The sequence below is a fragment of the Gorilla gorilla genome, chromosome 7 (assembly GCF_029281585.2).
Source record: "Gorilla gorilla gorilla isolate KB3781 chromosome 7, NHGRI_mGorGor1-v2.1_pri, whole genome shotgun sequence".
In the NCBI taxonomy this organism is placed as follows: Eukaryota; Metazoa; Chordata; class Mammalia; order Primates; family Hominidae; genus Gorilla; species Gorilla gorilla.
Genome location: NC_073231.2, coordinates 61512583 through 61538488, shown reverse-complemented (window position 1 = coordinate 61538488; position 25906 = coordinate 61512583). Strand labels below are relative to the sequence as shown.

Here is a 25906-nt window from a genome sequence, read left to right as displayed (position 1 = left end):
TGAATAAATCCAAAGGAAAAATAACTTCATAAAATAATTAAAATAGTGTTTCATGAGGTTTATTGAGTTACAGAATTCAATTAAACTATAATTAGAATGAACAACAATAACAGCTCCCAATATAAATTGAACGGAAGGTGTATGTAGTTAAAGTAATCTAAGAAAAAAGGTAAAGATATTGGTAAATTTTAGACTTCTATATAGTTGTATTCCAGGGACAGCTACTGAAAGAAGAGAAAGAATATAAAATCTCTAATCTCAAAATGGGAAATTATGTAATGAGAAAAATAAGAGCAATCTTAAAGAAGATGAGGAAAAAAAGAAACATAAAATATTTGTGGCATAAACAGAAAGTAACATACTTAGAAAAACAAGCCTATTTTCATATTTATAGTAAGGTAAATGCAGTAAAGGTTTCATTTTAAAGTAAAAGCTCATTTAACTACATGACATTTATAAGAGACACTCAGATAAAACATGGATATTTTCAACAGAAAAGCAGAAAGTAAAAGGATAGAAAAATATATAATGTGATTCTTACCCACAATTTCCTTAAAGAGAAAACTGTGCCAAAAATGTGCTTGTAATGCCAGATACTTCATGTGTCTTAAAGTATCTCTTATATTACAAATACGGGATTACAGGCTTAGAACCACAAGCTGCCTAAGTTTGTATTTCTTTGATGCTTTACTGTGTCTCATTTATGACTTAAGGCTGTCAACACAGTTTCCTAGCAATCAAAATCACGGGTAGTGTTTATAAGGTGATAATTTATTTTACTGATGTATTTACAATATTCCTGTCTGTCAAAACAGACTTATTTCATTTAATTGTTCAATTAGATGAGCTGGAATCAATATATAATTGCTTAAAGACAGCACAAAGTGTTAAGAGGAAAGCTTTAAAAGCTTTTTCTGGTGTGGAACTAAATATTCTTGTTTAGTTCACTTGTTAGAAATGATTTAAATGATCTTTTTGACTTAATGCTATTTCACATTTAACTGGAGCTGTTGCACTACAACATTCCACATAAATCCTACTCACATATAAAGGAAAAAATCCAGTTTAATCCTTAACTGTAATGAAGAATGCTTTAACATTTTCATCAGAGGATTTTTCTAGCTTAAATAAATATAATAATATAGCTCAAATAAATGAGTAGGAGGATTTGAATTGGAGACAAGGTGAAAAACAGTGTATAGAATTGGAATGAAGGGTTACTTTTCTTGAGATGGAAAATACACTTAAACTTAACATGACTTTGTGTGAATGCTTGTGCAGATAAAAAAGTCATTTTAATGGGTGCAGTCTTAGAAATCAATCCCTAAACTTTCCTGCATTGATAATTCAATAATCTATCACTATAGAATATGAGTTTTACTATGCAATGCTTACACAGTCCACTAAAATGAAGAGTTATAAATTATTTCAAGATGTGGATATTGAATGATTGAATAGGATACCCACTGGCAAAGTTTCATATCAGTATGGAAACATGTAAATTCATGCTTTAGCAAAATTATAAAATATGGACCTAACAGGTTAATAGCAAATGGCAGAACCCATGAATGTTAATTCTATGAATTTCAGATTTCTACCTACTCTTCTACTCATATAAGTGGAAGACTGTGAAAAATGTTATTGTAATTAGGAATAATCCGGTATACAATTTACTGTCAGAGGATGCTACTAATTTTGCATTTAATTTCCTGAAATGTCAGGAATGAATACTGATAAAGACACAATCCAGATACAAAAATTGATCTTTACTATGAGCAGAACATTAATTTTTTCCCCTTACAATATAGTACATATCATCTGTGTTTAGCAAATTGACTTGAATTATTCATGCATAATCAACATCTAAATCACTGTCCACAAACAAATTATTGGTGTTCACATTTGGGTTCAGGTACTCATTGGCCATTAGGTGTAATCTAACAGCCAATGAGTACCTGGAGCCATTGGAATAACCTGTATTTTCTGAAGAAAATTATTGCCCTGGAAATGGTCAGCTGAAGGCAAGGCTTTCAGCAACCCAGTCAATTATTTATGAATATCGATTAGTTTCCTCCTGCCTTTTCACCTAACTCATGAGAGGCTGACTCACTGACAACAGTGAGAGACAGTAAGGATGGAGGGATTGGCTTGGGCAGTGTTAGATTCTGCAGCTGTTCTAAAACGTACTTGGGATTTGTTTCAGTCAGGTATGGTAAGACAGAAAACATGGAAATGATGATTGTGAGGAAGAAGTTTCCATTCATAGATCCCTGGAAAGAGAAGGCACAGCACAGCCCACAGGGCCACCTAGGGAAGTACCCAGGTTGGCCAGGAGACAGAAAGAGGGAGAAGACAGAGCATGCCCAGAGCCTTTACTGGGGATTTTTTGGGCATGAATAGGCAAGGCAGGCTGGCATGCTGAGTAAGCCTAGGACTGGATAGTTTGAATAACTTTGGCGGGCTATGGGCTGTAAGGAGTGATCCCTAGTGTCTGACACTTAGCCTAGGGGCGATGTAGGGCAGAGGGAATACTGGCTTCATATGTGAGAGTTTTTAAAGGAGATGTTTTGGGGGTGCAGCTGTGAATTGTTGGCTTGTTTATAGAAAGGGGGCTAGCAGAGTGTCGTCTGCAATCTCTAAAAATTAGCTAGCCCTGAATTTCCAGGATTAAGGCTCCAAATGCCAGAACATCAAGAACACAAACAATAGGAAAATATAGTCAATGCAGCAATCTTATCTTTGTCATCAGGCTAAATAAATCGATGAATCACTATCTGGACTGAAAAAAATTAGCGAAGTTACTAGAAAGTTAACCATGTATATCTGGATTGCACAGCGCTGCTTTTGGTAGCATGTTTACAGTTTAATTTTCCAAAAACAAAATTCTCACAATGGTAAAAAGAAGAAAAGGTGGCTGACATAAAACCCATCTTCCTATTCAGATAACTTAAAAGAATGGCTCTGCTGGTGACAGACACACAAATAAACAACTATATTGGCAAGGAGTTAACAAAAGGTATGCAATGAATCACCCAGGAAAGGAGTCATCTAATATCCCTGGCACTTACTTTCCACATCCTCAATATGAAATGGTTGGGTCAGGTGGCCACAAAGGTTTCATCTAACATCATCACCATACATCTCCTCTCTCTCTGTCTCTCTCTCTCTCTCTCTCTCTCTCACACACACACACACACACACACACACACACACGACCTTCATTGTACCCCAGTATACTGCCTTCTTAAAATGGTACATTGAATATACAGGCCCAGCCTTCTGTGGGCGCAAACAACTTTTACGCTTAACACATCTATATTTAAAGGATTTCTCAGGGGCTTTAAAGTGTAATTGGACAAGCAGGTGGTTTAATCCAGTATGTTTGTAACCTCATGCTTCATTAACAAAGCAGGTGTCTCCCTCCAATGTTTCTCACATGGATGATATAAACTTGTACCCAGCACAGGTCAAAGAAGGTGCCTAAGAATAGTCTCCCATAGGTCCTAAAAATAACTTATTCATACCTTAGAGGTATCATCGCCTTCATCTTCATGCACTGAACTGGATGGTGAAGGAGTTGCAGACTTGCTTCCAGGTGGAGATGGTGAGTTGTGGGGAACATTGCTTCCTCCCATATTCAAACCAAGTTGAGCACTTAGCTGTGACTGGTTAATGGTAGTCAGCTGGCCATGTGGCATCATTCCTGGCTGCTGCCTGATGTCTGCAGGCTGGCCCCTTGGTCTCATGGCTGCCATCTGAGGATGGGAACTGTACTGAGTTCCTTCTGGGTTTCGTATATCTGGCATCTACAATAAATAAATAAATAAATAAATAAATAAATAAATAGGAAAGGAGTAATTTTAACAAATATGTTTTGGGCAAAAAAGTAATAATTCTTGAGATTTCCAGATGTTCTGCTGAGTTACATACACATTTATTTTATCTGGGGTAAAATAATCCTAAAAGTATATATCACCATAAAGGATAGCATAAGACTACCAAAAGACTGGAATTTGAGAATCCAGTTAGCATCATACTTCATTAGTCAAGATGTGATTAATTATATTTACAGTCTTTCTACACTAGTGAAATATAGAAATATATTATTTATATATGTATTTGTATATTATAGCATGATCATATTTATATAACGTAAGTTTCAAGATGTTGATGCTCATTAGAGTGTCTGTCAAAATTATTCAATTATTAGTGATTACAATATTCACAACAATTCATTAAACCCTGTTTGTTTTATCTTCATCATTTAAGAAAGGCTTTGGGAGTTAATAAGTGTACTCTTGTACTCAGTTTAAAGCTTTACAGGGTATTACTAGCCAAAATGATCTCCTAACTACCAGATTCAAAACACTGATAGGCTGGTATTAACCAATTATTAATTGACTATTGAAATGACTGCACAGTCAGACTTGAAAGTAAAGCTCTAAAATTGCAAGGTCAACATATTAATCCATTATGCTATCTGAGTCACTGGTTTTTAGCCTTAATGAGACTCACTCTTGTAATTCAAGCAATGAATTTTGTCTCTGCAAGGATTAGAATTAAAAGCATTGGAGGATGAAGCTTTTAAGGTATCTAGAGGTCAAATGTATTGTGTAAGAGGAGTATGGAGAATTTCACTTAACATTTCTCTGGCATTTTTAAACTTAAAATAATGGAGAATATTTCATGGTGCTTATTGGAGCAGCTCAGTTTTTTCATCCTGAGGGGGGTTGAGGAATTCAGGCAGGTAGAGGGCACACAAAACAAGAGAGAAAAACAAGAAAACTGTGGGGAAAAAAGATATATGGTTAAAGTTACACGTTGGAAGTGAAAAAGTAATAATGTTACCTTATTCTGTTTCATTAGAAAAGAAAATCCCACAAAGTATCAGATGTTTAGCAATGACCTGTCTGCAAATGTTATTGTGATGTGAAAATACTGTGAAGGCAAATTAAGTAACCTAGTCATAGGTTCTTGTTTTTGTTTTTATGATAATAAAATCATTTTACACCATTTTCCCTGTAGTCATTTTACCAATCTAGTTAGATTCACCTAAAGCTAAAACTGAGGCTGTCCACAGCCCCCATGTGTGCCCTGTGTTCTTCTCTGGAATGCATTTACTGCCTCCACCATGAGGCCTCTTATTAGTCAATTTCACTCTTTTAGCTCCTTTCCAACTTTGGTTACTTCTCAGTGTTCACGCACAGTTCAAGGTATCCTAGACCACTGGCTGGCCTCATGATTTGTACCTGCCTTTTCTAAGTCCGAACCAATGTTTTTTCCATTATCCAAACTGTATTCCTCCACGCCTTCAAAAGTAGTTCAGGATTCTCCTTTCTGTGATGTCCCTCATAAAGCAGCTTTTACTATTCAATGGTGCATGCAAGAGCTGCAAAGGCTCTTGGTGACACTGTCAGTCTATGGAAGAGGAAAACTGGGAGGGGGTGATGACAGTGCAAGCTTGTTGAATGTTTGTGGAATAAGTATATAAATAATTATAAATGAATAAATGAAGGAGTGAAACCCAAAGAGATCAAATGACTTGACCAAAACCAAAGATAAAACCCACCTCTCCTAATTCCAGTCTTTGATACTTCCCACTGTATTAAGCAGCTGATTCAACATTTTACATATTCCATAAAAAGGATTACAGTTTATTAAAGATACTTAAAAATGCCTTTTCAAATGTTGTCTACCCAAATCAACAATGGTTTTATCTAGCCCATTCATGTTGCCTTCAGTCACATTTACTAAAATGGTTGTTGCCTCTTCTTAGATGTACATGTAACTTCTACAATCTGATCTTCTTTATGAAATAATACTAACTTTCACTGATATCCTTAAAGTTGTGCCAAGGACAGAGGGTACCATGAAAATTAGGACTGATTTTTAAAAATACACAGAAGAGACAGTGTATACTAAATTTCTTTTCAGGCCTACTGTCAAATGTCCTCAAGTCCTGTATGTTTTTAGACCCTTAGCATGCAGAACAGCTCCCATTATGGGCACAGAGTAATGGCTACCTGTAAGTGGACACTATCCTACAGGGGGCAGTCTTCTTTCCCAACCCTGAACCAAATAAAGCACTAATGTGCATATTCCAACTTATATGTTTTATAGCCTTGTAAATGAAAAGCATTTAGTAGCAAAATCATACTTCAACTAAATGATCTTTCCAAAAGTATGTAACTAATTGCTATCTTTATTTCTCCTTCACATAAATCCCAAGTTACAAAACACGTGCAGTCTGTAGCATGTCTGTTTTGAGCCCATTTCTTCTCATCCTTTCAGAAATCTTGTGGTTTTAATATATCAGAGAAGATGGTTTCTAAATTAATTTTCATAAGGAGTTCCAGATTTATGACTACAACCAAAAGTGTTCCAAAAGCTTGAAGCAATCTTCACTTTATCGCACTTTCTCTCCTCCCCTGTCTTGCAATCTTCTAAGATGTTTTCTCATGTTAATTTGTGTAGTGTGTAGATCTCTGGACACTAAAATCTGCATTCCCACTCTTGCAATGGAAGGAGAAGAAGGTGGGTGTGGCTATGGAAGAGTAAAGTATCAATCTGGGTAAGGATGGTGAAGTACTCAAGAGGGTACCTCTCTTTCCACAGTCTCATCATTAGTTCAGTGTATCCTGTCACCAGTGGTGTTAGGTCAGGCAGACAGCTTGAATACCAAATCAAAGCACACTTTTCCTGTGTGGAGCATGGCAAGCACAAATGAGGGAGCATATCTTCGTCCTCAGATGCACTTACAAACAGTGGGATCTACCCATGGCAACATTTCTGAATTAGAAGGAGTATTTCCACTTACCTTGTTTTCCTAAGAGACAGTTCAGTATTAATCACTGCCTAATGTATAATATGGGGAAAATTAAACTCGATAAAGTTTGATTACTGAAAATATGAATAATTAGTTAGATCATGCAAGTAAGCTAATGTTTTGACTATTGGTTTCCTGCTGTAAAGATACTGATTGACTACAGCTCCGTCATGTCAAATACAAAACTTGAAGTAGCAGAATATTATTTCCTGTTAATCACCAATATTTTAAATTTATTTTGAATAATTCACTTAAGTCATGCTTAATTGCAACGGTTGTTCTTTCTGATTCTTCTCAACTCCTTCACTGACTTCTCTTTTTTCTACAACGTCCCACCTCCAAGTGATTCCTTAACATGTTATTCTGAGTCACATTTCTTCCACCCAGATAAAATTTGCCATGGTTTTATTAATGGGAAATGTTTTCAACTAAAATGTATAATTCTTACCCAAATTCCAAGCCTAATTCCGCAATTGCTTGTGAGACATTACTACTTGGACATCATTCTTGCTAGAAATGTGAACAAAGTTTTCTTTCTCAAATCTATTTTTTTTCTGTCTGACCAATATCTGTTGATGACACCTTCATCTTCCTTGTCACCTCTACTCAAAATGTTGCAGTCATTTTTGACTCTTTCCTTTTCTACCAAACTCTTGTGAGTTCTGTTGGGTCTACCCTGAAACATCAATTATTTCCATCTGCCCTTCCACCCGTTTCCACACCCATTCATCTATCCAGGCCTTCATTATTTTTTCACTTGCAATAGCTGCTTAACTAAAATTGGTCTCTTTACATCTACCCCAAAGAGTGGTACAAAATTAATCTTCATGAGCCATGGGCTCAAAAATTCTCCAATGACATCTGTCCCCCAAATTAAATCCAAACTGTTCAGCATGACATGAAACCTTCCAAATGAAACTCACACCTATAACCATCCTTCATCTACTCTATTGTTCAGTCAAATCCAATTGCTCCTTTTTTACCTAAATCTCTCTCCCTTAATCATGTGTCTTTGTTTACGCTGCTCTGTCATTATTCAATTACCATTTTCCGAGAATTTGCTGTCTAAAGTTGTTAAAAAGAGGGGAAAAACCCCATACTTTGCTCAGTGATTTGTGGTTTGCCCAGTACTTCTACTTATTGATCCTTGTAACTTCCCTTTGAGGGAGCCAAGTAGGAATAGCTGCTTTGCACAAGTCCACAGAGAGGTTAAATGATCTCAGATCTTTCTATCAACAAAGACTGAAGTAAAAATGAAATATACTTTTTTTACATACTTGTACTTTCCCCACAATTCCATGCTGCCTTTACCATCTTCATATATCCAAACCCTAAATATACTTTAAAGTCAAGTTCAAAAGTCAGCTTATCTATAAGGCTCCAAGAACCTTCTTATTCTGAATTGCCAAAGCATTTTGTTTATACTTTCTTTATGGGACATCACTTTAAAATTTCTTTCTTTAACATGTAGGTACCTTCTAGATAATAATCTCCTTGATTAGTTCATGACTAATGCATTTTTCAATCCCTCTTGAGATATCTTTTAGTTAAATGGTATTCTAAATGTTCAAACAATATTTGCTGTGTCAGTGTGTAACTAAGGAAATGAATTCATCAGTATAAACTGACTTTAACTAGTCTGATGATTTTTCTTTTTTCCTGGGAACTTCTTAGTCACAAGATGAAAAGACTTGATTAATGTCCGTTTCCCTTTGTGGCAGAAACCTCAAGCTACCCTCCTACACTCATTTTCCTTTTGTGCTGAAAAATGGGCCCCTCTAGCTGGCTCAAGGAGGACATTCGTAGCTTCCTTTGCAGCTATGCATGGCCCTGTGACAATGAAATGTAAGCGGAATCCTCGCGTAGTGCTTCCAAGAAGTCTCCATGAAGGGAGGGGCTCACCTTCCTTTGTTTTTTTTTTTTCAAGTTCCTGCTGGCAAAAACGTGGAGGTGCTGGAGAGAGCTAGGGAAAATGTCCTGGACCAAGACATGGCACCATAAGGACGCTGAAGGCACAAGAAAGGAGGCTGAGGGTGTGCTTATTCTGGAGCCTGGACAACCTACTTACAGTGGGAGTGAAAGGGAAGTAAATGTCTGTCATTGCAGAATTACTGACATTTGGGGTTTTCTGTTATAGGCAGCCCAACATAATCCTAACTGATACACCCTAAAAGATCATAAACTTTAAAAAGCTGGGAGAGAATTTATTTTGTTCACCATTATAGCCCTAGTATCTAGAACAGATCTTGGCACGTAGTAGGAACTCAATACATATTTCTTGAGTTAACACTGAATAGATGTTTAGGTCTGGTACAATTAGAATTGATGATGCCAGCTTCACAGAAATAGTTGTTATAAATCCTTAATCTTTTGGGAACTTCATTTGCTAAATTCTAGGGCTCAAATGTCTCAAAGGTAATTTCTCATGTGTGTGTTCCTCATTTTGTTTATTTTCAAGCCTAATGAACTTCATATTTTCTTGGCAAAATGTCCTGCATGTCATTGGCATTTTAGTGTTGCGTGGCTCTTAATATTTATCTCACCATTTGCAAAACTCTGTCCATTTGAAAATGGGTGCTAGGTTTCACTTTTTTGGAAGTCAGATCTGTTTCCTAAAAATTTACATTGCTATTGATGACCATTGTCAATTAAAATAATGAAGGGGTATTATAATGAAGAGGAGATTTCAATTTTTCCAATTAATGCAAAACAAAAGTCCCATTAAAATCAATTAGAAAGCTAAAGCTGAAGTCATGTATTGTCCCTCATGACCTGCCTTGATGCTAAGGCCATGTTCCTTTCTCCCCTTGTCTGGTTACCTAGAGCTGAAGAGTGCCACGTTGAGGACAGAGCTCAAGGTGCAAACATGAGGCACAATATTAGCTACATATTTCAGCATATGTTTTCACTTTCTTTCCTTTGATTTTCTTTCTTTTTTTTTTTTCTTTGAGATGGACTCTTACTCTGTCGCACAGGCTAGAGTGCAATTGCGTGACATTGGCTCACTGCAACCTCCACCTCCCAGGTTCGAGTGATTCTCCTGCCTCAGCCTCCTGAGTAGTTGGGATTACAGGCATGTGCCACAACACCCAGCTACTTGTTGTATTTTTAGTAAAGACAGGGTTTCACCATGTTGGTCAGGCTGGTCTTGAACTCCTGACCTCAGGTGATCCACCCACCTCGGCCTCCCAAAGTGTTGGGATTACAGGCGTGAGCCACTGTGACTGGCTCCTTGGATTTTCTTTGAAAAGCAAAAGAAAAATAAAAACCCTGTTGCTCATCTCAGGTTATTATTTTTAAAAAATGAGTAAGATTTTGGTGTAACTGGAATGGTGAAAAAAAAAATCCTTGGAATAACATTAGTCATGTTAATGATGAAATAGTGTTAAAATCACATACTTGAATGGCACCAGAATGATGGAGGGCCTGCCTTTCAGTGTTTAAAACTCTGTGTGCTTCACAATCCTTCCAGAGTCTGTACTCCTCCTTCAAATTTGCATCCTTCCCCGTCCAACACACCAGCCTTGAAAGCTATCATTACCTCTGCCTCTAGCAGACAATCCATATCAAAACAGTTGTACACATAAAACTGCACCACCGCCTCGGCTGGCTCTGCTCTGATCCAGCTGTTAGAGTGAATAGCAGTTGGTGCACAGAGCGCTGGAACATGGGTAGCCCTGAGGCCTTATTTGCTAATGTGGCTCACCAGCTGCTGCTTTCTGTGGTCTTTGCAGGCAAGGCCTGGAAGGCTGCCAGTTGCAGCAGGAGCAGGAGAACGTGAGGAATCTCTGAAGCCCGTCCATTTACCCCTGTCTGTCAGCATTTGACACCCTGAGCTGTGGAGTGCTTTCCCCAGGGCAATAAGGAGACCCTGCTGGCTTTAGCTGTGACAAGTGCTTCCTCTTGGTCCCTTTTATACACACTATCAAACACACACCGTTCATAGCACCTTAAGAAAAACTTCTGAGCCTTGCTCTTGGTTGTCCATGCAGGCCTGCATGATTAATTAGGGCAGGAAGGCAAAGCGGTTTCATTTTTCTTAGGAATAATGCACTCTAAGAGTCTATGAGAAGAATGTAAATGTTGATATTATTTAAGTCCCCAATTTGATTACATATTTTTGCCAGGGATTCAATTAATATGTAAATGTATACAACAGAATAAATGTGTGGGGAAATTTAATAATCAAAATTTATTTATTATTTTCCTAAATGCATTTCCAAGAGAGCTTAATTATTTGTTGTCCAAACACATTAAATAAATCGTTTTTACGTGACCTTCTTGTGATCTATTTATTATGTAGAAATGTGTACTTTAAATAAACTTTATGTTAAGATTTTTGCTATTAGACTTCAATTAGTTGCACTGAACACTGATAATTAACAATGAAAGAGGGAAAATTTGGAAAAATACATATGCACAGAACTTGCTATATTTTTAAAGATTAAGGCAAGTGAGGTTCAAAAGAAAGGTTGGACATTTTTATAAAAATGTATTTTTATCCTCAGTATTTTAATTTAGAATAACTTGATTTCAACTCTGCATTTCCAAAAACAAAATTGTTTTTGTATTTAATATTTGGAATCTTTTCTTTTCTTTCAAAAGACAATAGCAACAAGTAGGGTTCAGCTTTCTTTACAGTACGCTACAATAGAATACCTGTAATTTAGTTAGGGTAATTAGTCATTATAAAACAATTTATCACAGGAAAGTAAGAACCCTGGAGCACAATTTATTAGATATTTGCCAAATGGACAGCCATAGTACTCTCTAGAACCACCATCTTCAGAGAAGATTAAAACTGCCTCAGAAACCAGTGCTCACACTGCCTGACTTGTACATTACCTGACCATCTTACTCCTTCACACTGTGGTCTCTCCACTGTGGCTTCTTCCACGAATGGGCCCCTTATTACTCAAGGAATTTGGTGTGTTCAGAGCAAAACATCACTGAAGAGTCTTAAAAGTGATGGCTAAAAATCACACTGGCTAAAAACCATGTCACCAGTTTTGGTGTTTGTTTGTTTGTACATCATCTCCCAGGGATGAATCAAACATCAGATATTGAAGAGCAGCAAGCAACAGAGAGAAGGGGGACCCTGAACCTGTTAACGCCCTTAGTGCCCTTGCCTGGCCTCCTCTGCAGAACTCCACTGCAATTGCTGCCACATCCAGCAGATCCAGAAAGAAGTGTCTTAGTTGCTCTAGTGTATGCATCTGGATTTATATTTATAAACAACTGAAAAAGCAATTTTCCTCCATTTTATTCGATTTTTTTCCTTTCTCTAAAGGAGAGGGGGGCCGTGTGCTATTGTGGAGGCAACCCTGTTCATGACACCTAGCTGCCACTGTTTCTAATGAGTTGTCTTACTTTCAACTTCTTTAACCCTCATTTTTCACCTCACAAAAAGAGGATAATTTTTCACCAACAAATATTTATTGAGTGCCTGCTATGTGCCAGGCAGTGTCTTAGGTACCTGGTCCACAGTGGTGACCATGTAGTTGGAATTCGTGCCCTGATGCAGCTCACTTCCTAGTGGAAGAGACAGACAAGACAATAAATATTTTAGGACAGTGAGATGTTTTAAGGAGACAAGTAGGAGAGGAGTGTACTGACCTTAAATGCTTCCTTAAAACATGACTGTGAGGATTAACTAAGATAAGGACTATGAATGCGTTTTGTCACAAATGAATTCATTTTTGTGGTTGCTGCTCACGCTGATGGCTCTCTTCGGTTATTATCCTTGAGTTGCTTTCCCTGACCAGTTCTGGTCCCTGGTGAGCCACTGACACAATTATGACCAAACATTCTAGCAGCCAAAAGCTTGTATCTATGGGGACCTTCCCTGGGATAAGCAGGGCAGCTTACAGTCACAGAGCACAGGGTTTCACTGAGAGAAAGTCAACAGCACAGATAAAGGTTGAACTTATAACCTGGGTTTTAATAGCTCCCTGATCAAGGCTAATAGGCTAACTGGTAGATACAAAGTTCAAAAACATTTTAACGTATAAACCAGTTCATAGGACAGCATTCTTTTCCATCAACTATGTACATATAATCTCTCTTTCGGATCACAACTTTGGCCAGGAGGTTATGGGGTATAGCGTTGCCTTTTAACTGCACAGTTGGAAAGATGTTTTTTACTCAGATTGAGCCACCTTGTTTCTGATTGCTTCATGCCAATGCCATTTGTTTCCTGCTGTGAATCTTAAACTATCAATGTCAATATTACCAAGTTTGACACACCGTGCTTCAGTGAGCCCTGAAAGGGCTTTCCTGCCCAGCAAAAATAAAGGAAATGTGCAAATGGGCAACAGGCAAAGTTTACTTTTACTTGACAAGGTGCATCTCTCATAACTGCAGATAATGGCAGGACATGGGAGGCTCATGGACTAAAGGGTCTGTCCTGTCTAAAAGAGCTCTGGGGATCATGTGGTCCACCCTCTGTTTCCCAAAACATCTGAATTAGCAGTTCCTACAAATTACATCTCTGGTAAGGGGAGTTTATTAATGTGCTCTGGGTCTACCTATGATTAGAATCAACAAAGCCTTTTATTTGTATTTGTATGGATCATGACTTTTGCATCTGTGCTACAAAGTGTAGGCAGTGTTTTGTTCACAAGGGGCTATGATTTTATATTAAAGGTGTATCAAACATGCTACTGTTTGCTCACATCTCCTTTGTTTTGATGTGCCCAGAGAAGGGACTGAATAATGTGCTTTATTTCTAGAATACTTTCAAAGGATTGTGTGCATTGAAATAAAAAGAATGGATTGGAAGTGTAGGTTAAGTAATAAGAAAATTGGGACGTACTGGGAGACACGCCGTCTGGGAGTAGCAGATCACTTACTAGAACTACCTCTGTGTATTCATAGCAGCATGAGCTAGCAAGAATGCTTCTTCACACCATATTTAAACTTGGGAATTTAAGTTGCTTTCTCATATTTTTCCATGGAATGTTAATGGGATGCTTGCAAAAATAGAGATGTCAAGTGGGATATTGACTTCCTAACATCAGTTCAGAACACTGATATTTGAGTTCATTTAGAGGCACTTAAATCATTAGATACACATGACATTCAGCTTAAAAATACATCTTAAGAAGCAAAATGAAAACCTTATATTCTGCTTGAGCCAGACAGCTTCCCTGTGCAGAAGATTTGTATGCCCCAACTTATTGGAGACTTGAAGAAAAGTACAATTTTTACATTAGTATTTTATTATGGAAATCATCCAATAATCCTTTCAAATAATACATTATAAAACATTAAAATAGCATGAAACGAAGACAGGAAAAGGCTGGAAATCCTCTCCTTTTGAGCATGGTATTAATAACTTGGAAAAATCATTCTAGGAAAATTACAATGTCTTTCAGCTATTTTAAAGTGTCTGACTCTGTAAGTGACCTTAAGCTCCTTTAAAACAATTACAAGATTCAAATATTTGTCTGCCAAAATTTTATAGCATGTTAGATAATGGGATAGATGTAATTATATATAGTCTCAATATTTCTAGGTATACCTAATTTAGTTAATATTAACATCACTCACTCATTTATGGTTTTATAAACTTTGAGTCACATAAGGTCAAGGTCTCAAAACTAATCATAAAAACTAGTGACTGCTATTCATGCTAATATAATGACCCTTTCTTTAAAACAATGGCCAATAAATTTCATTATAAAAAGTTATTAAAAGGGTTAAAAACCTATTAAATGTCAAAGAATTTGCCTGACTCAAACTTCTAATAAAGAAAGAGAATAGGCTTTCTTTCTGAATTATTTAAATCTTTACTGACTGTGCACTGAACCATGAAATTAGAAAAGTGTTATTAGAAGTATTCTCTGGTTTTTATAAAAGTTGGAGCCCAGAATGTATCAAGCCATAGTCTTTAACTAGACTAGCTAAAGCAGTAGGTCTTTAATCCTAAATACATGGCTTCTACTGATATAAAGATCATAATTAAAACTCTATCCTGTAACTTGGTGATAATAAAGTTATTATTACAGAGGCACACATGTTCATTTAGAATATATGAACTACATGTTCTAATTTTAATTTGAACAAATATCTTCCATTTTGGGGGGATAGTTCCATGTCCACTAACATAGACCCTCTCAACTAATAATTAGGTTTTAATAGTGACTGACTTTAAAGCACTAACGTTAATAATTTGAATTATCTATCATTTACTGGTTTAACACCTACCAAATATACATTGAAATTAGGTCATTATGGTCTAAAGTGTTAAAAAAAATCATAATCCTGCATGATTATAGCCCTGTGTGACAAGTGGCATAAATAAATTTAGGTATTATTGAAAAACAGGAAATATATCTTTCACATTTTCAATCTCTATTTCTCCAAGTGACTATACTCAGCACAACTGATTTGAACTAGTCTCTCTCTCACAAGCAGGTAACTGTCCTCATATCAGTTTCCTCAAATGCCCATTCTTAGCCTTTGGTAATTGTGGTTTTAAGTTCTCTTATTAAAAATATCTAATACTGACAGGTCCCACCTAATATACTAAGCACGGTACTAAGAAGTTTCCATGAATTGCCCTATTTAGGACTCACAGCAACCAGGTGAAACTGTTACAGTCACCACTGCCATGGTACTCACGAGGGACCCAAAGGAACAGAGAGGGCATTCTCCAGTTATTCAGTAAGTGGGTCAGCTGCAATTTGTCACAGGGCGCCTGATCTCAAAGCCTATATCATAACCATGGAACTGTACTATTGACCCAGTGTATGATCTGATGATGTTTTTAGCTGTTCTTTAAACAAAAGATAGTTGGAAGGACTTATAGGGGAGGATGCAGCTAGAACCTAGAATGACTGAATTTAAAGCACTAATTCCTTTTGCAGGAAATTCAATTAATTTTTTTTTTTTAACTGAACACTTACTCTGTGCCTCACACTGTGAGAGGTCCTAGGGGAAACAAAGACAGATGAGACTATCCCTGTACTCAAATAACTCACAGCCTGGAAGACATACTATAATACAAGTCAAAGGGGATTAATTGCTATAACCAAAAATGCACTGCTATAGAATTGCAGAGAATAATGCTGCAACAAGGAGTCTGTCTGCATTGCATTAAAATTGCAGTGAGCATCACTTAGAATTAAGAATTTTTTTTTAACATCAGAAGGTACATGAAGAATGGAAGTGAGTAGAATTTAACACCGGAGGCGATATCATTGACAGCAGACACACCATCTAATTCTTTGACGGTCAGTGTATCTGCTATATTTTTATAAAAGTAATGATATGGTTAAGATAGTGTGAAAGAAAATTGAACAAAAATAAAGCAATCATGTGGCCTTTCATCTTATCATAAGGATGAGTTTAAAACCTCAAAAATTCAACATACAATCAAATTATACTTTAAAAAATGTGGCTAAAAGCTATCTGACAGTTTAATTTTTGTTTGGGAATTAGCAATGTGATTCTTAAGTGTATTGTCCTGTAAGTCTTAGGATGAGTAGACTTAGTCTGTAGTTTCAAGACTATATGTCAGAATATATTCTGAAGTATAAAGTTGTTTTAACTGAAAGAAATCAAAAAACAAAAATAAAAAATACACTGCCATTTGATACTATATTAGCAGAGAGACCATTTCACCAGTCCCCACATATGGGCCTAACGTTTCAAAAATAACTTGGGTTTTTTCACTGGGTCCTAAAAAACATTTATGGGTATAGCAACAGTAGCCATTTTTATCTAGAGCTTTACAACGTTCATTTCATTAGCTAAAAATGTTGCCACATAAATTATGCCTTCACAGAGTGACTGACAAACATTTCCATCAAAACCTTTCTTTATATTGTTTCACTTGTCAATCAGTGCCTTTCACTTGTTAGTAAAGCATGTTTTCCAGAAGGGAAGAATGAAAGCAAAACACTCTGTAAGAGAAAGTGGAGAGCGCACAAGTCTTACTGTGGGCCCAGACGGGGATCATGGCTTAATTATGTGAAAGCTTAATAACTCTCTGAGACAAAATTGAAAGGGAAAAGGAACTTGGAACAAATTCATTGTGAGGCATAAACACTGAGTAGACATCGTTCGCTTAAAAAATATAGTTTCCTTTCACTTTAACAGTGAAAGACTAAATGGATGCTTGACGGGTTTATGAGAGCTGGTATCAGAAACTTGTATCAGAAAAGAAGAGCTTTCCCTACATTCAGTTTTAGATGAAGACAACTTTTCCCACGTAACCATTAAGTGGCATCTCTCCCATGCAATCTCACTGAGGAAGGTGGTGGATGGGTGAGACACTGAGGAGATGTTGACCTTAAAGACACAGCAAAGCCTGCGGAACCATTTCTAGGCCATTGTAAGCTTTTAAAATTGTGTACAAGGGGTTTAACCACAGGAGAGTAATGAATACATATGTTGATTATAATGACTCTGGTGTGGTCCCTGCCATTATATACAGGAAGGCTGTCTCAGAATAAGAATTAAATTAAGTTTGCAGTTAACTCTGAATATTCATGCCAACAATCAGGATAACACAATTTTGGTAAAATGTCCAAATATACTCAGAGAACAGTGTTTTTAAAAATTTAATTTGGTATCCTCGTACTTTTTTTTTTTTTAGTTTTAATTCTTGTTGAAAACTGTTCTAGAATGCCTTTGCCTGCTTTTCTGTCCCTGTTAAATACCTGATTCTCAATAAAATCTTGAAAGGATCTCAAGAGAATAAATTTTCCCCTCAATTATAATTGTGAAGTTTTGTGGTTATGGAATATGGAACAGACTAAAGCAATTGTATGCTGCCCTGTGGACATGCCCTTCTTAAATATATTTTCGGTCTTTATGTGGTAAAAACAAAAAGAAAAGAGAAAGAAAATAACAGCCAGCTAATTGAGAATATTGTTTGGAGTCCTGTTAGTAGATATTTTAATCTGCCACGGGAATTTTTTAAAATTAGAAGTAATATGCATTTTGTCATTTCACTATCTTTTTTCTTAATTATGGTAATGACAGTGACTTTTTTTTTTTTTTTCTGAGACAGAGTCTCACTCTGTCGTCCAGGCTGGAGTGCAGTGGCACGATCTTGGCTCACTGCAACCTCCACCTCCCAGGTTCAAGTGATTCTCCTGCCTCAGCCTCTGGAATAGCTGGGATTACAGGCACCTGACACCACACTTGGCTAATTTTTGTACTTTTAGTAGAGACAGGGTTTTACCATGTTGACCAGGCTGGTCTCAAACTCCTGACTTCAGGTGATCCACCTGCCTCAGCCTCCCAAAGTGCTGGGATTATAGGCGTGAGCCACTGTGCCTGGCTGACAGTGACATGTTTTTAACAACAACAAAGTACGACTGTGGCCTAAGTCTATATGCTAACAGAACCACTTAAACAATAAATTTCTGTATTGTAAAAGAGTTGACTTGCACTTAGTTATACAGGGATTGCTGGAGGAGAAGGTACACTGACTGACATACTCATCAAGCAGTGGTTCAATAACCTCCAACAGGGTCAGACTGCCAGACACTAAAAAGGATAAATTATTTTAGGATTTACATAATTACCAGACTGATAAGTCTCACACATTTTAATGCCACAGGAATAAAAAATAGCAGCATTATTTATTACAAAACCTTAATTGCAACAAAGTAACTGATAGACACAGCTGTTATGTAAGAACTTACCTTTGGACACAAATTTATGCTTTCTATCCTTTTCTTAACCAATGCCCCCAGGCAATCTTAACTTAGGTAAATTTTTTCAATATGATGCCCAGCCTCCTGAAAAAAATGTTAATTGGCAGAATGGCCATTTAGAATAGAATTATAATCTTACTAACTGCACATTTATAAATTGATATTTGCAACTCTGCTGTCCCCTAATTTCCTGGTGACAGAATAATTCAAATACTGATGTCAAATTGAGTAGCTTTTAAAAGAATGTTAAGTATGTGTGCTACGGTGAGGCAAGATATTTCTTACAAGTTATGAGAAATGCACTTTGCTTATGGGTAAAATGTGGTTTAATGATATGGAAATAAGCTCAAAGTTCCTCTGTATTGTATTTACTTACAATTTTTGTGTCTAAGACATATTTAATATCTCAGCATAATTATATGACCACAACATGACAACTCCAATAAATAGGAAAAATCTCAATTACATTGATCAACTGAGGGAAAAGTGAGAAACTTGCACCATTAAAGTTTAGAGCCTATTATAGGAGAACAAGAAAGAATATCTACCCGGCATTTTTTAAATTTAAAACCCTCTGATCATTCTTCTGCATCTACATTTACAAAAGCTAATAGAATTTTCCAGGAACAATTTATTTTTTGAAGACAAAAAACACTGTTGGCAAATATAGAAGTCAGAATCTTCTGGAATAGTACATTATATTTTATTTCCCCTTTCATAGGCCAGGGGTATTTTAGTTAAAGACTAAAATCACTTATATTTTGATGTTGTTCTTTTTTAATAAAAAAGGGAGATAGCTTTTATTTGGCTTATGTTCCTGGCCTTCAGCCCCAAACGCTCCTTGTCTGCTCACAATGTATAGCACATAAGCAGGCGCTGTCCCCATTCTGGGGGTGGGGGTTCAAGGGACTAAAGGGCTGGGTCTAGAAGAATAAGGCTCCACCTTTCAGTCTCCCTCGAGGGCAGCCTCCTCTAAGAGGCTTTCCCAGACAAGCCTGTTAAATGTAGATCCATCCTTCCTAACCCAAGCATCTTTTTCACAGCATAACCACAATCTAACATTATCTAGGGTAAGACTCTGCAAACTCTAACATGTACATGAATCTTTTAGGAATCCTCTTAAAGTGGAATTGTGATTCAGAAGTTCTGAGGAGAGGCCTGAGACTCTGCATTTCTAACATTCCAAGGTGATGTCAATGTGGCTAGTGTGTGAACCCAAGTTTGAGCAGCAGGGCACGAATTTGCACAAACTAATTGGCTCTCCTGACCAGAATCTAAATTCTGAGGGCTGGCTTTTTTGCTTGACTTGTTTACTGCTCTGTTGTCAGTGCCCAATTCAGGCACATTGAAGAACCGGGCTCAGAGGAAATTAGGATGTAGGCACTGAATTGCAGAACCATCAGTTAAAGCTTCTTAATCTCCCAAGAGAGTTTTGTCTTGTTTTGTATTTGATATGGTTTAGCTGTGTACCCACCCAAATCTCATGTTGAATTGTAGCTCCCATAATCCCCACATGTCATGGGAGGGCCTGGTGGGATATAATTGAATCATGCAGGCAGGTCTTTTCTGTGTTCTTGTGATGGTGAATAAGTCTCATGAGGTCTGATGGTTTCATAAAGGGCAGTTCCTCTGCACATGCTCCCTTGACTGCCACCATGTAAGACATGCAACTGCTCCTCCTTCACTTTCCGCCACGATTGTGAGGCCTCCCCTCCCATGTGGAACTGTGAGTTCATTAAACCTCTCTTTTCTTTATAAATTACCCAGTCTCAGGTATGTCTTTATTAGCAGCATGCAAACAGACTAATAGAATTTTGTTGTAAATTCTTTTGCTAGTCCACATGATAGAGAATCAATAAAAAACAATGTGGTACTTTGATCTGGCTTTTCTGCATGGTGGACTAATGAGAAAGTTATCTCTTTCAAGTCCTGGGCTATTATTCATTAAGAGAGAATAAGAAATAGAGGGACTTCCACCCACCAAACATGGCAGAGTTTATCAGCAAATGTGGGAATCAAACCACGGCTCTTGGTCTTTAAAAGTTTTCAAAATCTGGGTCAAAACTTTCCTAAAGTACTTAAAAAATAGTTATTTAAAATTTCTCAACATACGAATAACTTAAGAAAGAGCTACATGAAAATAAAGGTACAACAATAAAATTTATGGGATGCAGCCAAAGCAGTGCTTAGAGGAAAATTTATACCATTAAATATATAAGAAAAGAAGATCCAAAAATCAATAACTTAAGCTTCTACCATAGTAAACTAGAGAAAGAGCAATTTAAGCCTAAACCAAACAGAAGAAAAGAAATAATAAAAATTAGAGGAGGATTCAATGAAATCAATAACAGGAAAAGAACAGGAAAAAAAAAAAATCAACCAAGCCAAAAGCTGGTTCTTTGAGAAAGCAGTCAAATTGATAGACCTCTAGACAGGCTAGTCAACAAAAAAGAAGACACAAATTACCAATATCAGAAATGAAAGAGGAGCCATTAATACTGATTTCAAGGACATTAAAAAGCTAATAATCCTGGCCAACATGGTGAAACCCCGTCTCTACTAAAATACAAAAAATTAGCTGGGCATGGTGGTGCGTGCCTGTAGTCCCAGCTACTCAGGAAACTAAGGCAAGGGAATTGCTTGAACCCGGGAGGCGGTGGTTGCAGTGAGCTGAGATCGCACCACTGCACTCCAGCCTGGCAACAGAGTGAGACTCCGTCTCAAAAAAAAAAAAAAAGCGTTAATAGAAGTATAATATGAATAAGTCTATATTTACAAATTTGAGAAGTCAAATGAAGTGGAACAATTCCTTAAAATTCAACAACTACTGAAACTCATACAAAGAGAAACTGACATCCCAAATAATCCTTTACTTGCTAAATAAATTGAATCAATAATTAACAATCTTCCAAAAAAAATCACTAGGCCCAGAAAGTTACCAATAAACATTTAAGGAAAAAATTATACCAGTTCTCCAAAATATTTTCCAGGAATTAGAAACAGACGAAAGACTTCATAACTCATGCTATGAGAACAGTATTACTCTAATATTAAAACCAGACCAAAACACAAGAAAAGAAAATTAAAGACTGTTAACTCTCATAAACACAAATGCAAAACTCCTCAACAAAATATTTACAAATCAAATCTAAAACTGCACCACAACCAGGATTTATATTAGATATACAAGGTTAAAGTTCAACATTAGAAAATCTATCAATGTATTACAACACATCGACAGTCCAATAATCAATGTATTCTAACACATCAACAGGCTAATGAACAAAAAGTATATGATCATATCTATAGATGCAGTAAAAACATGTGACAAAATATAAAACCATGCATGAAAAAAAAAAAAAACCATAGCAAACCAGGGGTGGAAAAGAAGTTCCTCAACTTGATTTTTAAAAATCTTTAAATCCTATGGTTGATATCATACTTAATGGTGGGAAAGTGAAAGCTTTCCTGCTAAGATCAGAAACAAATCAAGGATGTCCCCTTTCACTACTATTATTCAACGTTGTACTGAAAGTTCTACCTAATGCAATAAGACAATGCAAGAAAATAAGGGGTTGAACAGATTGGAAAGGAAGAAATAAGACCGACTCTATTCATAAGTGACATAATTGTCTATGTAGAAAATCCCAAAGAATTAAAAAAAATCTCCTGGAAATAATAAGTGAATATAGCAAGTATGGAGGATATAATGCTTTCCTGTATACCAGGAATGAAAATTTGGAATTTGAAAATTTAAAAATACCATTTACAACAGCACTCCAAAAATGAAAGACATAAATCAAACAAACAAGTACAGGACTTACACACTGAAAACCACAAAATATTGATGGAAAAAACCAAGATAGGCTAAATATAGATACCCTGTGTTCATGGAATAAAAGGGTCAGTATTGTTAAGATGTCAGTTCTTAACTTAATCGATAGAGTCAATGCAATCTCAATGGAACATCAGCAAACTATTTCATAGATATTGACAAAATGGTTTTGAAATTTATATGGAAAGGCAAACAACCCAGTATAGCCAACACAGTACCAAAGAACAAAGTTAAGGAACACACACTGATAGACTTCAAGACTTACTATAAGACTTGCAATAATGTAGACACCATGGTATTGGCAAATGAATAGACACATAGATCAATGGAACAGAATAGAGGGCCCAGAAATAGATCCACACAAATATAGTCGCTTATCTTTGGAAAAGGAGCAAGGGCAATTCAATGGAAAAGACAGTCTTTTCGAAAAATTGGTGCTGGAAAATTGGAATCCATATGCTCCTACCCCAGGCCCCAAAAGAAAAGAAAGAAAAATAAAAAAGTAGAGTAGGATCTTTTATTCAATATTAAATAGTCTTAACATACAATTAGCCATCATGCTCCAGGGAATTTACTCTACTGATTTGAAAATGTATGTTCATACCAAAACCTGCACACAAGTGTTTATACCAGATTTATTCATAATCAGTAAAAAAAAGTCCTTCAATATGTAAATGGATGAACAGAGTGTGGTACATCCATACAGTAAAACATTATTCAGTGATAAAAAGAAATGAGCCACCAAGCCATGAAAAGACATGGTTGAACTTTAAAATGCATACTGCTGATTGAAAGAAGCCAGTCAAAAAAAAAAAAAAAAAAGCTACATCCCATTTGCTTCCAATTATATCTGGACAGTAAACATTGGTTGCCATGCATCAGGAAGGGAAGATGGTTGAATATAGAAAGCAAAGGGGGCTTTTTTAGGGTGGTATTATTCCATATGATACTGTAATAGTGCATATAGGAAAGTAGGCATTTATCAAAACCTTTAGAACTTAACCTCATACAAAGTAAACCATAATATATACAAATTTAAAAAGCTATTTAGGATATTGGGGGAATCTCAGGATGAAAAGTATAATGTGACAAAAGAAGCTTAAGGTATTGCAAATATATGAAACAACCTCATTGAAAGGAGCAGGATAATAAGATGCTGATTTAAGTAATTTTGGAAATGAGAGAAGTCCATAAGACTAAAGGCAAAATAATTGTACATAAGCACTGTACCCTAGTTGATAAAGTTGCTTCCCAAGTGGGCATGGGTTTACTTACAAATTGGATACCACTATTCCATGGCAGATGGTGGAATGGAACCCTGATTTAAATGGATAGTGGATGTGGGTGCCAATTTTCTCACTATTGTGGTGGGTTACAGCAAGAGAAGGAGGCTATGCGGCAATGGACTGGAGTTGAAGACAATCAGTATGAATTCATGTTTAGCTTAATGTAGAAACATGTTTACATATGGAAATGTTTATAGATATGTGTTACATATACAGGTCAGTATTCATACATATATCTCCCTAATCTGCCAGTTAAGAGATCCAGGAAGCAATAAAACCCCAGTAGCAATGAGCATACCTAGCCATCTTAGTTTCTGATACCATTCTCCAATAAAAAGAAATACGGCTCCTTAGAAAAATGGCTTGCTCTAGGACAGGAGCAGAAAATATACAAGATAAGTCTGGAGCATTTTTTTTTCATGGAAGATAGAACATGTACAAAATACTAAACCAAACAATATACACACACATACAGAGTGGTGAGTGTTTGCTAGAAAAATACATTCAAGAGCCACCTAAAATAGCCTCATTGGCCAATGCTAGAACAATTTGAGCAAAACACTAAGTAAAATAGTTCTGAATCATAACACAAAGTATAAAAATAAATACCCATGAGCACATTCTGATTAAAGTAAAGGGTTGAATAAGTAAACACATATGAGGGAGAACATAGTAGTCTCCAATGCCAAAGAATTTCAAATAATTTATGTAGTTGTACACCTTCAGAGAGGGGGAGCACAACTCCTCATTCCTTAAATGTGGGCTGAATATAATGATTTTATTTCAAAGAGTATAGTAGGGAAAGGGAGGAAAAAAAAGAGTAATGTTACTTCAGTGAAACCTGACAAATACCACCTCAAGCAGGTGATCAAGGTCAACATCAACAGTGATAAGTCATACTGATAATGTGGACCCTTGAAATGATGTGATGAGAATGGCATTTTACCTCTATCATTTTCCTCCCAAGAGTACATTACCTAATGTATCATCATCAGAAAACCATCGGACACATGCCAATTGAGGGACAAACCTGATGGTCTCAAAATTGCTGAGGTCATCAAAAACAAGGAAAGTCTGAGAAACTGCCTCAACTGAGAAGAGTCTACTAAGACAGGAGGACTAAACGTAATGTGGAAACCTGGGTGGAATTCTGGAACAGAAAAGGGATATCAGGGAAAAGCTGAGGAAATACAAATAAAGTACGACTTTAGACAGTAAGAAGGTACCAATATTGATTCATTAATTGTGACACATATATCATACTAATGTAAGATGTTAAAAATAGGGGAACCTTAGTCTGGGGTATGTGACAACTCTCTAGTATTTTCACAATATTGTTTTAAATCTAAAACTTCTCTAAAATAAAAAACTTATTTTTAAAAATTGCCCCAGTTTTACTCCCAATAGTCAAGCTGTATGCTAACCAAGAGTCAGGTATATTAGTTCCCCAAATAATGTTCTTGCTCATTGTACTTGTTAATGCAATTATAACATTTACTCAGTGTATAAACTGATTAAACCTGCATGCATACAAACAGAATGGTTTCTTTATAAATTAAGCCTAATGCTTTGGAAAGACTGACTAAAGATACGCTGCATAAAAACTTGCTGCTGAATTACAACATGATGATACTTTAAAAGATTATGAAAAATATTGTAAAAATCCATAAAGAATCCTCTTTCACATTGCCTCATAGGAGTCTTTGACTTCTTGCACCCTTTTAAACACATCTAAAGGGAAAATTTTCATAGACAAAGTTTCATATCTGTTGTCCATACTACAAAGACTACAAGAGCTGGAAACATGGACCCAAACAGTCAGTTGGTGCCTTGGTACTACTCCAAAAAGACTGGATGTTTATATGCTCAACTGTCTTTTTAACCAAGGAACTACTGCATCCTGATGCTTCTACTACATTCTAAAAATATTAATTGTAAGTAGAAAGAAGTTGTCTGTATACTACAATCTCATGTGTGTCAATCAAAGTGCAGCTAAGAATGTTAACGGGATGTTTTTCCCTCCCTAAGGGCTTATTGTGCTGGCATCTGATGGAATCTTTCAAAAGGAAGGCACTAAACTTATACTAAACATCTGTGGAAGATGGTTAGTAGAATATCTGACTACTTTCAATCTTTGCTCATGAGGGAGACTCCATTTAGCTGTCCAGTTGCCAGAGATTCCATGAATATTGGATATTTCTCCTCCATAATCTATTTAAGGGCCGAGACCAGAGATTTCCTGAGTGACTTGTCATTGTCACTTCTTGAAAGGAATACACATCCTGAA

The 25906-nt window shown here is 36.4% G+C and overlaps 1 protein-coding gene across 2 annotated transcripts in view; it reads right to left on the bottom strand.

Annotated features, from left to right (window-relative positions):
- The window catches only part of TOX (thymocyte selection associated high mobility group box), a 309501-nt gene that overhangs the window by 42505 nt on the left and 241090 nt on the right, over nucleotides 1–25906 (bottom strand). For both annotated transcript variants that reach the window (XM_004047066.5, XM_055349684.2), the window contains exon 4: nucleotides 3525–3806. In XM_004047066.5, the coding sequence (XP_004047114.3) occupies nucleotides 3525–3806 (282 nt within the window). The remainder of the gene's footprint in view (nucleotides 1–3524; nucleotides 3807–25906) is intronic.